Here is a 15,931-nt window from a genome sequence, read left to right as displayed (position 1 = left end):
ACTTCTTTTCATTTTTTTTTTTTTCCTACCTAGAAAAGTTTAATTAGAACAACTTAACTTTAGTTGCAGGCAGCCGAAGATTGGGGTTTTGCACTGGACTGAGCAGAGAAGTGGCACCGTGGGCACAATTTCCTGTCCTCCTGCTCCGTGCCGCACCCTGCGGCAATCATACACCTCCCTGCTTATGGCACAGGTCGTGCTCCTGTCACACCCAGCAGTCTCCTTTCCCCTGCCCACTCACAAGGCTGAATGACACGTTGGCTTTCCAGCCTTAAAGCCATTTTCCAGTGCTCCGTGTGACAGCCCAGAGGTGCCCTTAGATGTCTCCCATGCTCCGTCGGCACTTGCTTGTCCATGGGGTCAAGCAGCTGAGCAGGGTCAGCTCAGTGTGGACTCCTTTCTTACTTCAGGTTTTTCTAGCCTGAAACTGAGAAAAAAAAATGGTTTTGCAACTAATAATATAAGCTGTGAAGAGTTAAAATGTCCCAGGAGTAGAAGAAGCTTTGATTCATTTCTTCACATAAAAAGTTTCTAATTATACTGAGTCTTATCTCTGTGCTAGAGCGGATTCATAACTCTGCCTTTGTCCTTGATGTGCTCAGAAGCACTGGCTAGATTTCGGACAGTGTGGGGATGACAGTTTAGGAGAGAAAAGTAGTTACCGGGTATCCTTCGGGGAGGAGGGGCGCTCAGCTTCGGGAGCGCCAGGGACATGTCTGCAGAAAAGGCACGACCAGTGACGGAGGCATCCTGGTGCACGTGGCCACAGCCGCGGGCCGGGTGACATCCCGAGGTCCCTTCCCACCCGGATTTTCCTACGAGCACCTGATCTCGAGCGAAGGGTCCATCTCCAGGAGCCCTCGGTGCAGGGCTAGGACGCTTCCCCAGCAGCGATCGACGCGCAGATGGGAACCCTGTCTCCTCCCCGTCATCAGAGTCAGCAGCAGGCCCACACGCTCCAGCTCTGCATCCCGAGCTCCCAGGCGTCTCCTGAGAGCTCGCGCAACGGGAGAAAGCGCAGGCACTTCTGGTAGGACAAACCAGTCAGCCAGGCACTTAAGCAGCACTCCAAATCTCCTTACATAACTTCCGAAACAAAGGCTGCCCATGCAGCCGCTCCAGGCAGGCAATCAAACACGCTCCCTCCCACGTAGAGGGCACGTTCCCGTGACAGGTTCCTACATCAAATTTCCACCTCGGGTTTTCGCAGAGGGCCCAGGCGCGCTCACACGTGCGCGCGCACACACGCTCTGCCCTTTGTTTTTGTACAATGCCTGATTTTGCAGTTCAACGCCGAACGCAGCGGATACAAGAGATGCAATTTGCGATGCGAGTTACACGTAGTTCAAGTAGTGATAACAGAGGTATTAACGGTGACCGGACCTGCTGCCACAGGCCACGCAGACACAGAATAAAAGCTCTTGCACTCGGCGGTGTCAGACCAGGAGCCAGCAGAGCCTCTCCTCTCCCCAGCCCCTGCAGCCCTCGCTGGGTGGTGGCAAGCTGCAAAGGGCGATTTGCTCCGCGTGCTTTGGAGAGCGTCCTTCCCAGGATGGATGCAGCAAGCAGCGGTGATATGGACAAAGACAGAGAGTGAGCAAATGCTCTCGGGGCTGGTGCTTGAGCTGGGCAAATACCTGAGGCAGAAATCCAGTGCTGTGAGCGGAAGAGTTGGTCCTGCACCCCTCCGGCCCTGCACAGCCCTGCGAGCAGCAATGGACAGGCCACAAAGACATCCCCCTCTGGGGAACTGGCACAGCTGGAAAGTTAATGGCAAAAAAGCAGTGGTTCTGCAGCTGGAGTCATTTCCCTGACCACATCACCTTGCGACCACAAGCCCGCTTGTGCTGGCTCATGAGCACAGCAGGTCTGCAGCAGAGGAAGGAGAGGCGGGGAGGGGCAGGCACTCCTGCTTTCAGGGAGACATCAAAAAGCAGTCAAACCTACAAAGTAGCTGCTGTTCCTGATGTACTTCCTCCTCTCTGTACCCTTTCTCTTTGCTCTCAGCCTCTCTCCGTGGCGATGCCCACGGAGGAGTGATGGGTTATTCCAGCAAAATCCCAGACGGGGCCATTAGCTCAGCAGCGGCGAGCTGCTGCTAGCACAGCGGAGCAGCCATCTCAAACACTGAGCCTCGCTGAAAAGGCTTCTCCGGCGGCACTGGCTGCCGTGGCGCACCCCGGGTAAGGCTGCAGGTAACGGTCTGCCATCCGGGGACGTGCTCGGCAAAACCGCCCGAGCAAAAATTTTGCAGCACGTATTCATCCAGAGAGAAAAGCCAACCGTGGGATTCGGAGAACATCCCACTCAAATGCACACGCACGCACACTTACTGCCTACACGGCTGATTTCAGCTCTGGAGAAGGGCCAAATCCCCATCAGTGCTGTGAGGTCCCACAAGACCGGAGCGAGGATGTTGCTCAGGGCAGCGCGGGTTCGGCTTTCCCTCCGGCGCCGAGCGGCTCACGCTGAAACACGGCGCTGAAACGCGCTGCTGCTCTCCCAGATGATTTTATTTTCCCCACAGAAGATTAACATCTAAAAAAGGTAGTTTTAAGATCAACTCTCAGAAAGCAAGAATCCAAAGTTTTAGTCACTGATAAATATTTTGGTTCTAGCTTTCCAACTGTGTCTGCTCCTACGAGAAAGCAGCGTTTGTCCTCATCTAGGGGTCAGTGTATTCTGTTAAAAGCACAGCACGGCAAATAAATCTTGCTATTCCACTGTGAGAGCTGCTGAACGGTGCCGTGACAGAAACCGTGCTGGCCCCCGTGGCTCTTACAGCTCCAGCCTTGGGAGCTCCCCTGCCTGCACCCGAGATGCTCACCTCGCCTGGGGCTCTGTCTCTGGCAGAAGAGGAGCTGCTCCTCAGGATGCACACGAGCCCGGCCGCTCCGCGGGCATCCTCCTTGTTCTCCCCCAGCATCCACGCTTGTTGTGCCAGGAATGCTAGAGAAGAAATCCCCACCTGCTGCCTTCGGTCTCTGCTGACGGACCTGTTGCCTCTGAAGTTTTCTGATCCCTTTTTGACCCTGCTGTTACCGCGTTTCCTTTGCCTCCGCCAGCAGCAAGTTCCTCGCTTTCGCTTCCCGCTGTGGAAAGATGAACTTCCTTTTATCTGCTTTAAACGGCTCTCCTCCCAGATTCATCAAGTGCACACAGTTCCAGTGCTGTGGGATTTGCTGAATGACAGCTCTGCCTTCGTTGTATTCACCACCTCCATGGTGTTGCAAACCTCAGCCACGTTCCCCCCCTCTTATCACCTTCTCCTCTGCAAACTGGAGCTCAGGTCTCTTCCGTCTCCTAAGGCAGCTGCTTCATCCCCGTGATCATTTTAGCTGCTTCTCCCCACCTCTCTTTAACTTGAGATGCAGGGAGCAGAGGGCTCCAGGTGATCCCAACTATTTCCAGTAAGCCCTGGGGTGCTTAGGACAAGGGGAATTTTTCACATGAAGGACATACTGGGTAGACACAAGAGCGAGTAATTAATTACAGGAGAAGCAAATTACTTCAGCACTGCCACACATGGAGGCACAAAGCCCGGCTGTAATGGGAACACCCCGCACCTCCCCAGGTCATTTACCTCTATGGCAGATGGGGATTAGCAGCCTTCTAAGCCAGGCTAAGGACTCCACAGTTAAGGGTGTAGTTTGCGCTCACTTATAAGCCTGATTTCACAGCCTACATTTCTCAAAAAACCATCTTTGCGCTTGAATTTCACACACGTTATCTGTGGCCAGAGCAGAATTTTGGCAAAATGCGAGATGAAGGGAGGAAGAGAGGAGAGCCTCTGCTCCAAGAAATGTCTTCTCTGCAGACAGCTCGGCAATTAGTCCTCTTCATGAGCAATTTCTGACGGCCAAGGCTGAGATCAATCAGCCCAAGGCAAATGAGAGCCATCCTGACCCCTGATTTCAGGACAGTCGGATATCAGCTGCGTGAAGCCTGCACTCGTGACAGCAGGGTACAATCTGGGACCACCAGCAAGAGTTCCTGATGTGCTCCTCGATACCAGAGCCCAGGAGGCCCAAGCTCACCATTTAGCCTCAAGTCCTAAATGGCTGAGAAGCCTGCACAGCATCCCAATGGTTAATCCTCTGCGCAGCTCAAATCTTGCACCCTCTTTCTCGTTTGAATCTATGCTTCGCTTCGGCCACTTGACCTTCCTCAGTCTCTAGCTGGGATTATTCGGTCTTCCACCGTCAGAAATCTTCTGCCCTTGCAGTGAACTGCAGATGAAAATCAGACCATTTTTTGGTCCTTCTTTAAAGCACGTCGAGCTCTTGGAGCTTTCTCTCAAAAGCAGACTTCCTAGCCTCTGAATTTCACTTGTGGCTGTTTTCTCTGTCCTTTCCAAACAGACTTTTTAAAGGTAGGAGCACTGTAGCTGGACGCAGCATCCATATGATAGGGATGAATGAAAAGACACTTCCCCCTTCTGCTCTTATTCAAGATTTCTTTGCAGAAACATCCTTCTCACCTCAGACACCAGCTCGCGTCTCAGACTCGTATTTGTCATCTATCCTTCGGGATCTTTCTTTTGTGTCTTCTTCCAAACAATGGTTCCCTGTTACGTAAACGGGAACGCTGGTTTGCTGGATGTCATTTTGCAATCAGACGTATTAAAACGGGCGCACCCTGCTCAGCAAGCCCACCTCACCGCCCAGCCCAGGTGACTCCCCAGAGCTGAGTAGCTGCTACCAGCTTCCTTTTTAGTGATCCGCTGCTTTTCCTCCATACGATTAGTGAGAAAATAGCCCCATGGCAATGGCCCTGCACTCCAACACTTGTACTCATTGATAATTCGGGCATAAAACCAAGGTGGGAGCAGCTGCAGCTGCAGACCCGGGCTCTCGCTGACTTACCAGCCTCCTTCCAGCTGCGGTCACAGGCAGACACGTGGGATCAGTGAGGATGAGGCAGGCAGGTATTGCACTTTTCCTGATACCTTTCCATCACCCTGAGCCAGACGTACTGATATTTGCAGCCCCTAATTCACCTCTCCTGCATCAACTTGTCCAGCCTCTCCTGGCACCCAAGGTCTCTGCAGGACTCCAGCACTGGCCATGCAGGAGAACTGCCTCTTTGCTCCCACCTCGGTTCTGACCTTTCTACCAATCACTTATACTTTCCTGCATTTTTTTTTTCTTAGCCGATGGCTGTTTATTTTCCTTATAGCCCTTTGGTGAAGGACATTATCCAAGGCATTTTGGGAATCCCGATAGAGTCTATTAAAGAAATTGTTCTTGTCTGGCCCTTCAGAGAACCCTGCTGCCTCTTCCCCAGTGATTCATGTGCACCCATTTGCCTACAAACGCCATTCTTTGGTAGTGCAGAGCAAACTAATGCCAACATATACTTCTCCAGATCTTTTTCGGAACGCGTTTTCAAATGTGCGATATTTCAGCCTTTATATGCAAAGCCATATTTGAGAGAGCTCTTACAGCCTGCCATTTCTAATTCAGCAGTTCCATTCTTGGCTTTCTTAAGAAGTCTGAAGTGAGACAACCCAGCCCGGATGGTTTATCATTGTCCATTTTGTCAATTGGATCCATAATCTCTGATCCAGCCTTTTCAGTTTTGGACGTATCCTCTGATGAGCCTCCACGAAGGTTAATTACAGCATGGGAATCTCCATGTTTTCTTCTACAATCAACAATAATGCAAATAATTGCTTCAGTTTCTCTGCAATGGGATCGTCTCTTCTAATTGCTCCTTTTATACTCTGATCATGTTCTGGCTCTGTCAACTCCTTGGCACACTCTTTGTTTCTGATATATTTGAGAAAAATCTACTCTTTTCTTCTTTGGCTGTTCCTCAGATCCTTTCAGCTTGCCAGTTGGGCCAGGAGCTCGGTGACAGATACCCAGAACAGGTATCCAGCACTACCATAGCCCCGGCTAAGTCCAGCTATCCTTTCCACAAGGTTTCTCTGGTTTTTACCGGTGAGTTTCCCCCCTTCCTTTGGGTTACAGCTCTCCTTCATACAACATTACTCACCCTACGGTGCCCCAGGGATTGCCTGCCTTGCCCAGGTTTTCAGTGTGCCTGTTCGTGTTCATGTCTTCATTTAGGACATGCCAATCCATTGTCCCACTTCCCAATGCTCTCAGAGATCTAGAATATACCTCAATTTTAATCCATTGCATAGCTTTCTTCTGGGCTACGTGACTGAGGCTAACACTGTAACCAGACAGCGCAGCAAAGGAACTCCAATGCCCTACAGAAGCTTTAAAAGCGTAGCTTTAATACCTTTATTTTCAACAGTTATGTCTGTAATCTGACCAAGAGATACCACTGGGGCATGCAGGGCAAAACTTATTTTCCACAGAGCAGAAGTGGCAGCTAGCAATCTGTAATCTGCTACAATCTGCTCCTCCCAGAGCTCCAGCATATGACTTGGGCAGGGAAGAGCCGTAGGTCAACAGCTCAGCCACAGGGCAGAGCTCTGCATCCAGCACTACAGCATGCTTCAGCACCGTGCCGTGTCTCTGCAGCGCAGCTGGGACAATGCTGTCCTCTGGCAAGACAGCAGCCCGGCCACCAGCACCACCAGGACGGGGGCAGTTCGTCATTTAGACCCACAGAAGCGGAGAAGTCTGACAACAGTTGTCCCCAGACAGCTCTGCTGTCTTATTTTCTGGTAAAACTGCTGAGGACCCAGCATAACCACGCTGCTGGGGATGTAGCAGCTTTAACCATGCAGAAGATGTTCCAACAAGCAGAGCTGGCATGTAAAGAAACCATCTCATTTCACAGGAAAGCAAAACCGAGATACAGATTTGCCTGTTCAGTGGCTTGACGTTTGTCTTGTGTCACGGACTCAGTCATTCAGGAAAAAACATGTCATGTTCCTGTTACCTACCCCTTTGTCACTGGCCCACGGGCACGAGCTCAGGCACAGCAGGAGGGGTTCCTGCTCTCACACTCGGGGAGTTGCAGGCACAGAAGTCCCAGCTAGCTGCACTGAAGGCATCCCTCCACTCCTGAGCGTACCTTGGTGTCTCCAGGAGCTTCCTTTTCTCTTCCGTCACCCAAGGCTTCAGTGGAAACCCATGGAGTGCTCCAGTTTAGCTCTATCTGCCCACGTTCTCCGTAGCTATCGAGCTATGTCTGTGCCTGAATTCACATCACTGACTTCACGTAGCTGAATTCATGCTGGTCCCTCGTCCATGGACAGGACACACCTGGCCGTTCTGACCCACTGAGCACTGGAAATGTGAAAGTCTGCATCCTGGACCGATCTTTCTTGACCCTGATTTTTGCCATGTACCCATCTAATCCCATTTTGAACACGTTCCGCCTTCAATAGGAAGACGGATTCGGAAAGCAACGTGAATGGATCACATCCATTGATGCACCCACTTCTCATGCAGTGGGAAATGGCAAAAAAAAAATCCTCTCTCCCCCTTTATCACAGCTGTCTGCCACACTCCCTTCAATTCACCCCATCCCAAGCTGGGCTCTACCCCATGAGCTGTTCTTTAGAGAGAAGCCAGCTTTGGCCTCCTTGCCAGGATTTCTGTACCTCCTCCAGTCAGCTCTATTGCCAGCTGCAACAGATACTATCAACACCCTGTACACACCGCTCTGTTTCCTCTGAATTCTGCTTTGCATGTATTTGAATTGAATGTAATCTGCCATTTGATGCACGAGTATCATGGGACCCTCTTCAATTTCTTGCATTCAGCCCTAGATTTGGCTCTCCTGAATCATTTTGCCCTCCCGTTTTGCCAGCTTACTATTCACAGTCTTTTCTGGATCCTTTCTGAATGCGCTGATCAGCATGAATACCAGCACAGACCTCTGTAGGCTTCCACTGGCACCCGCCACCACTGTGAAAATGGACTCTTTACTCTTGTAAACACTTATTAATCTGTGGGCCTGCCTCTTCACCCCTAGAAAAGTTAGTTTCTTTGTAGGTCACTGGTGTGGAAACTTGCTCAAAACACATGAACCTCCACACACAGGCGTATTAACTACATCACCCTGGCCCACCAGCTCACTTACACCTTCAGAGAGCCTGGATACACCTCCAAGCTTTGATTTCCCTCTATACGAACCAAATCAAACTCTTCCCCGGCATGCTGTATTCATCCAAGCAGCTAATAAAATTATTCTACATCATTGTTTCCAACCATCTGAGGCTGTTTGAACACTAACTCTGGTTCTTAAATCAGTCCAGGACTCCTTGTAGCCATTGACACCCTATTTGTCACCCTCCATCCCTCTAAGGCTGGGTTAGGCAATAAAGCACAACCCCCTTAGCAGCTGAACGCCTTCACCGCTGCGCTCCTTCGGCACCGTTGCGTGACTGCATTCAGCCTTGGCAATGTTCTGGTTTGCTCCTAAACCTCTTCCACCAACACTTACTTTCAGAGAGTCACTCAAGCCCATCTTCCTCTGCACAGCAGGTTGCAAACACAGAAACCTTCTTGGGATGACACTGCAGTAAGCAGTAATGCAAGGAATTCATTCCCTTCCGCATGATAGCTTTGTTTGTTTTGTGTCCTCCCTGCTCCTGATGTGCGCATCAGGGCAGAGTTGCCTGGATGGTTTCCTTACAGCTGGCCTGGTAAAAGGACTTTTAACTTCCAAATATATATACATATAGTGTCAGCATACAAATGAGAACAAAATATCTCCTGAAACAGGGGAAGCTCAGACCAGTGGGGAAAGAAAGTAAAACAGAAGGATCTGAAACAAATTTACCTCCTTCCACTGCGTCCTTGAAGAGCGAATTTTGTCCTTCCACTTCAATTTCAGCAGCTTTGAGGGGCTTCCAGGTTTCAAAGAAACTCGAGTCCCTCCCGGAGCTCTGCGCAAGGCTCGATCCTTCGCTGCCGAAGCCTGGCTGTGCGTCAGCTCCCCAGTCTCCTCGGCATCTCCTGGTGCCACGGAGCACGTTCCTTGCCCTCTCCGGTCGTCCCTGCGCTCCTGCAGCCCCCGGGAAGCTTCTCCACCGGCTGCTCCAGATGTCCTCTCCGACCCAGCCGCCTGCCAGCCTGCTGCTCGCCCCCCCGGAGAACATGCAGTACATCTGCAAAAGCCGAGAACAAGGACTGTTTGCTCAAGACCTTCACACCACGGCTTTAAATATTCTCCACGGCAGAGCCAAGGATTTTACTCATTTAGCCGTTCCTTTTAATTTCCTTTTAACTAGCTTCGTCTTTTTATGTCGTTTAAAGACTTTTTCAAAATTCTGCTCTCTCTGCAGTCAACTTTTTTGGCTCTTTTTCCTCACAAGGCTGTTGAATTTGAGTACGTTACAGCCGGTATGAAAAAAAAAGCATATCTTTGATAGTGATATATTGATCCAGGTTCTGTGTATTACTGTAGAATAAATCAAAAGTTACTTCTCCCCTTGTAAGGTCGTTCACTAGTTGCTTCATGGATTAGTCATTTATGGTGTCTAAAACTCATTTTCTCTTCCAAACAGAAGCAGCTTTCCCAGCCTCAAATTTTGTCCAGTTGCTCAAGTCATTTCCCCATAATAACAAAAATCTCATTTTCGATAGCTGAGGACTGCAAAGCCGGATATATAAAATGGCAATGTTTCAGGGATTAAACCATTTTAACCAACAATTTATTGCACTAACTACATCCTCAGGTGACTAACTAGTTCCTAGCAGAAGAGGGGTTTCTGGAGCTGGTATTACCTCCCTGTAACAGAGCCTTTGAAATCTGCTCTGAAGTTTGAGGGTTGCCAAGGAGAAAGTTCTGTTACATTTGTCTTTTTCTGTTATTTTCTTTATGCCAGCTTTTCTAAGAACATTTTCTTTTTGATTGGCACTTTGTATTGTTTTGTTTGTAGCTATTTAAATGCGTTGTTTTGACATCATGTGCATTTATCCTCAATACACCATTAATTGGGGCGAATTCCATTCCTTTGCAATAACAAAATCCTCCGGAATAAGCCCCTACACTATTTACAACATTTTCTACACCACGGCTAAGCAAACCCACCGAAACCCCCTGTTCGAACAACGACGGAGGCTTCAGCAGGATCTCAGGGAGGCCCCAAAGCTCTGCTCTACCTGCACCACCAGCGCTTCGAAAAGCAGTCTCCCCAGCCCACGAAGAGCAAATTGCCAGCCAAGATTTGGAGTCAGCTCAGAGCTGTGCTGCAAGCCAGGAGCTAATAAATGTCACCGAGCCCGCACAGAGTAGATTAGAAACGGCCATTTGGATTTTGGCCATCAGGCTGTGCGGCGCAGCTGCGACACCTCTCTGCGCTCCTGCTTGAATGAGAATGGACTGGGGAAAAAAAGTTCATTTGTGATTTAAAAATCACCTGAGCGGGTTAATCCGCCTCGGGGAGTCACTCCAGCGGCCTGCACCTTATTCCAAATCCCAGTCGTCCTCTGCCAGCCGCCAGCCACTGGATCCTGCTCCGGTTACTTTTGTCCTCCAGACTGGAAGGCCTGTTAACAAAGCAGGTTTTTCGCTGAGACACTTAGGTACCATGACTAAGTAAGCCCTTAATGCTCTTAGAAATTCAATAGTTGAAGCAGATAAAGGTCACCTGGTGCTCCAGTGACCTCCCTGTCTTGTCTGGTCACTGTTTCTCCAGAACGGCCCCGTCCACCATTTGTTCATCAAAGCCGATGCTCCATTTGGCCCTCTTAAAGCTTTAATTTCGTTCCATCTTATCAAATCAGCAGCCCTGCCCTCCAACCGTTTTGTCATCTGCACAGCACAACAGAGACATTTCTGGTTTTCCTGCTAGGTTTCTGGCACAAACATCCCATTTAGCACTACGAAGGCCATTCTTAGGCTTTGTGCTTTGAAGAAAGCGTGCGGTCTAGGAGCTACAAAGGACAGCGCTGGGTACGGGGAAGATCCAGCAGTTACCTGCACTATGGGGATGCTGAGGGCTTGCAGCAGCACGGTGCAATAAGGAGCCGGCGGGCATCAGGCTGAACCCACTGCACAACCCTGCTGCGTTCGGGTTTTGGGATGCGCTCCCCACTCCCGGCTGCTCTGCTGCTCTGGGTCGGCTTCAGCCAGCTGAGAACAAACCCTGCCCTGAAGAAAATCGGCTCAAAGGAGCCCCTAAATGTACGAAACCCAAGTGCTGGGCGGAATCCCCAGGCGAGGCCGTCAGGTTCTGGTTCCTGACACACAGCAGAGCCGCGATCTGACTCACAGCAACGTGACTCAGGAGTAACTACCACAGCCTTAGCAGAAGCAAATCAAGGACAAGATATTTCTGTACCGATTTTATTTCTGTAAAGTCAGTTTGGCTGCAGGTTGAGTTCGATGAAAGCCTGCACCGGTGTGGAACAGGCATTACAAACATCTGGGCAGCATGCAAACACAGGTGAGCCGCCTGGCCCTTGATCTTGATGTAAGAGGAGTTACACAGGTCAAAGAAATAGCAAAACATCTGGCTGCAAGCTCTGCAGAACGGCCAGGGAAAGCTGCAAAGAGAAGCAGTCAAACGCCCAGATGCAATCACGTCCCTGCAAGACTCTATCTCCCTGCCCAGGCGGCTGCAGAGAAGTGGCAGGCTCGCTTCTTTGATGAAGAAGATCAAAATGGCACCAGACTCCAGCAAAGGTGCGATAACAGCGGATGATAATAAGGGACTTGAACCACCCACATACAAATACACGGCACAGCAGGACACAGTTTAGAGACAAAGTACCTCCACGCTCAGCACGCTGCTCCATGCTTGGAGCAAGGAGAGGGGAAGGAAGAAGTGGGAAGGCCATTCTTGACTTAGTTTTAAGTGGCACGCGGGAGAGAATTCACAAAGCAATAGCTGAGACACCGAGTAACAGCAGCCCCGGCGCTGCTCAATTCAGCTTTGCGCGGGGAAGTCAGGACCAAGCAGCGGCGTGTGACACTAAGCGGAGGCAAACGCTAAAAACCAGTGTGAGGTTAATTACAGGAGCATGAAGGGGTTCTGAAGAGCAAATAAGTAAAAGTATAAAAACAAACAACAGGGCCGAGCACGTCGAAAAGCCAGGAGGAGAACATGGGGCTGTTAGACTGCCAGGGGTTAAAGAGAGCAATTATGGGAGATGAGGATATCGCTGGGCTGCTAAACGACTCTTCTGCTTCCATCTTCCACACCTTCCCTGGAGATTTCGGTGCCTTGTGTAGCCTCCAGGGGGTTATTATCTATGGCTGGGGCAACAGCAGACATGGCTAGGAAACGTGATCGGTTAAAGGGAAGCACATTACCAAGCCCACTCGATCAGCTAAAAGGCTCCAGCCTACTCCTTTCTCTGACCCCACTTTCCAGAGAGAGTACCCACCGCTGGGGACACCACAAAGGAAAGGTGGGAGCTCCTGGTCTGACCCTAAAAGTGAGGAGACAGGCGAGACGCCCAAAAAGGCCAAATTCTGATAACGAAAGGGGAAGAAGATCTTTTCCAGAGTTGTGAGCTCAAACGGACTGAATGTTCTACGCCGGGGGGAGAAATCGTAACCGGCACTGCTAAGGTATCTGGGGAAGTGTTTGAGCCCTGCGTTCCAGCCAGTTCTGGGTGGAAAGCAGGGGAATTGGTGCCAGGGTGGTTTGTTCTTCCTCTGTAGCATATTAGCTGCAGCCAGGACACGGGGCTGGAAGGCTTTCACAGATGATCAGGGCTGGCAGCTCTTAAAGTGATGTCAATAGGAGGTAAGTGAGCTCTGGTTGCTTCTACCCAAGGGTGCTGTACCTAAGTGGCGTGGCTGAAAAACCAGCCCTGCACCTGTAGCCTGCAGACCCCCGCCTCACCCGGTCCCTCACGCCAGGCTGCAGGAGGCTGCCAAATCCCTGCTGGCACCCGTGGGAGCGCCCGGAGGGCTCGCGCAGCCCGGTTCAAGGGCCACGCGCTCCCGGCGAGCGAGGAGACCCAGAGGCCAACAGAGCTCTGCATGTAACGCCCACCTTCGCAGCCCTGCGTTGTCATCAGCAACGGGGAAGCAGAAAGATTTAGGCCGGCAGGGACTCGTGGAGGTCTCGCAGGCAGAGCGGAGCTGGGGAGCGCCGTCCTCCCCAAGCATGCCGGAGCGAATCCGCGCAGGGGAGCTCCCGTTCCTGGGGGCTCCGAGGCGCCTCGGCAGAGGCGGCTGCGTGACAGCAGCCCCCTCGGCCGCTTGTTAACGCTCAGTCCCCGGCGATGGCAGATGCTTTGGGGCTGAATCACAGGGATTTGTCGCGGCGAGCATCGCCTCGGCACCTGCTGCATGCCGAATACCGCCCCTTCCTCTGCCTCCAGCCACCCTGCCCTTCACGGGCCATCACCCCACGGGAGCCGCCTGCGCTGCGGAGTGTGGGTGCCGCACCCACAGAGGCAGGGGGCCGTTATCAGCCGGCAGCCAGGCTCTCTGCAAAGCCCCTGCCTTGCAGGGAACAGAGAACGGGTTAAAAACCCCACCTGGAGCTACGCAGCCCCCAGGACGCAGGGAGAGGGGACAGCCCGGGGGCAGCAGGCTGGAGGCGCAGGGCTCGGGGAGGGGGCACGGAGATATCTCCCACGATGAAGCCGCAGCCCAAGGGACGTGGGACACAACACTCCTCCCACGTCCTGCAGGACAAACATCTGAGGAGAGGCTCAGATCATCGCAGGGACCCAGCAGCGCCCGAGACCCTCCTCTCCAGAGGGAACTGCCACCCCGACCGCTGCCCATGGGGCCAGGAGCCACCCACACCCGTCCCAGGGCGGTCCCGTGAGACCCTCCCCAGCTTCCCTGCCCCATCTCGGCCTCCCAGCGGAGCCTCCCTCTCGCCACGCTCGTGCCTCCGAGAGGAGCAGTGCTTGCGTTCACTCTGCTCCTAGGGGAGGACCTCGCGTGAGCTGCTCTCACATCTCCCCAGCTCGCCAAAGCTGCTTTTCAAAGACAGCCCCGCTCCAGCTAACGACCTGAAGAGAGGCTCCTGCGGCCTCGCTTGCCCGCGCTGTCCCAAAATCTGCCCCACGGGCCACAGCTCTGCACCCTGAGCACTGAAGCCACAGCTGGACACAGCCGTACCACGGGCAGCATCGCCTCTAGGACCACATCCAGACACGGGATGGAAATCGAGGCAGAGCGATGCCCTGACCACCAGAAAGCTGTTCCTCCCACAGCCCCTTCCCACGGAGACTATGACTAACAGAGACATCCCTCTTGCACAGCGTTTGTGCAGGAGAGCATCAGGGTGTGGAAAAGCTCGGCGTACAAGCACGTGATGACGAGTTTATGCCGACGTGTGAAATGGGTTTACTCGTTCCCTTTGGACTGCCTATGGCAAAAGGGGTTAACTTCTCCTCCAGGACTGCCGGAGGGAATCAGAGCTGGAAACGGTCGGGCTGGCTCTGGGTGCTATCCCCTAATGGATGACAGCACAGATGGATAACAGCGGATAAAGGAGTTGCCTGGGAGATGCCATGGGATAGCAAGGGCTAAGCACTGACTTTTAGGGACTGGCAGCCAAGGACCGGCACAAACACGGACCTCACCCCAAACGTGAATCGGCCGCGGTCTGACGCTGGGCCGTCAGTGGGCTACTGCAGAGGCAGAGCAGAAATCCTCAGCCCTGGGGACCTGAGGAGGGCTCTGCCGCCCTGACGGGCACGGGGCACGGCTCACCCACCGCTCAGCTGTCGTCCTCCTGGCCCCGTGAAGCACCGGGACCGTCCCGCAGCGATCACGCAGCATGCCGTCCGCTTGTCCGTTCCCAACCGGCTGGCCGTGGCACCGGGAGGAAAGCCAAAGCCTTCGGCTGCACGAGGGACAGGAGCTGCTGCGCAAACCCACGGATGCCGTGCATGAAGGAGAACGACCCCAGGCAGCACAAACCCTGCCTCCCGTGCCCGGTGCTCGGCCTCGGGGCTCCACCGCATCCCTCCCAGACCCCAAATCCCCCAAGAGGGAGCACAAGAGATTTCTCCACCCCGAAGCTGACGTATTTACCGAGATTCCCAGAGAAAAGGTCGGTGATGGCTGCACGTCCCCCTTGGGGGTCACCGGCCCCAGAGCCACCCCCCCCAGAGCCATCGCCCTGGGGACCCCTCAGCCCTGGGTGGCCGTGGATCCCACGGGGGCAGCCCCGTGGAGGGGCAGCCGTGGGCTGTGACCAGCCCTGGGCACCTTGGTAGAGGCCAGGCCAGGCCCCGGGGGAGCCCCACAAGCTCTGGGGGGACCCCACAGGTCCGGGAGGGCCCCGCTCGGGGCTGGGTGAGGCTCCGAGGAGTGGGGGTACAAGGGGCTGTGCCACGGAGCGGGGCCGGGACAGGGATCGGGACCCCCTCAGATTGGGACCCCCTCAAACCAGGACCCCCTTCAAACCTGGGCTCTCCTCAGACTGGATCCCCCCACCCCAGGCAGGGACCCAAATCTTCCTTGGGCCCGGGATCCCCTCTAACAGGGACCCCCTCAGACCAGGACCAGGTCCAGGACCCCCTCAGACCGGGACCGGCTCCAGGACCCCCCTCAGATCAGATCCCCCCACCTCAGGCAGGGACCCACATCCCCCACACTGACCCAGGACCCCCTCAGACCGGGACCCCCTCACACTGGGGCCGCGATCACCCCCAGCCCGGGGTCTACCTCAGCCTGGGACTGCGACCCCCCAGACCCAGATCCCTCAGCCCAGGACCCCCTCAGATCAGATCCCCCCACCCCAGATCAACCCAGGACCCTCTCAGACCCAGCCCCCCTCACACTGGGGCCAGGATCTTCCCCAGCCCCAGACCCCCCAGCCTGAGACCCCCCAGCCCGGGACCCCCCAGCCCAGGACCCCCCAGCCCCAGACCCCCAGCCCCAGACCCCCAGCCCCATCCCCCTCAGCCCCGGACCCCTCAGCCCGAGACCCCCCAGCCCAGGACCCCCCAACCCAGACCCCTCAGCTCCGGACCCCCCAGCCCCAGAACCCCCAGCCCAAGACCCCCCAGCCCCAGACCCCCCAACCCAGGACCCCCCAGCCCCAGATCCCTCAGCCCGGGACCCCCCCAGC

At 53.7% G+C, this 15,931-nt stretch overlaps 1 protein-coding gene across 9 annotated transcripts in view; it reads right to left on the bottom strand.

Annotated features, from left to right (window-relative positions):
• Positions 1-15,581, bottom strand: part of LOC106049811 (uncharacterized) — a 28,314-nt gene extending 12,733 nt beyond the window's left edge. The window contains exons 1-3 of one of the 9 annotated variants that reach the window (XR_010827078.1): positions 14,890-15,570; positions 10,295-10,424; positions 8,713-9,040 (exon numbers count right to left, since the gene is read on the bottom strand). Coding sequence is in view for 1 of the 9 variants with exons in the window: in XM_048055486.2 (XP_047911443.2) it covers positions 8,713-9,040 (328 nt within the window). In the remaining 8 variants the exon portion in view is untranslated. The other 8 variants (XR_010827077.1, XR_010827080.1, XM_048055486.2 and 5 more) reach the window with 8 other exon arrangements.
• Positions 15,582-15,931: the final 350 nt, after the last annotated feature.

Source organism: Anser cygnoides, chromosome 33 (genome assembly GCF_040182565.1).
Source record: "Anser cygnoides isolate HZ-2024a breed goose chromosome 33, Taihu_goose_T2T_genome, whole genome shotgun sequence".
In the NCBI taxonomy this organism is placed as follows: domain Eukaryota; kingdom Metazoa; phylum Chordata; class Aves; order Anseriformes; family Anatidae; genus Anser; species Anser cygnoides.
This window is presented reverse-complemented; position numbering and strand designations above follow the sequence as displayed.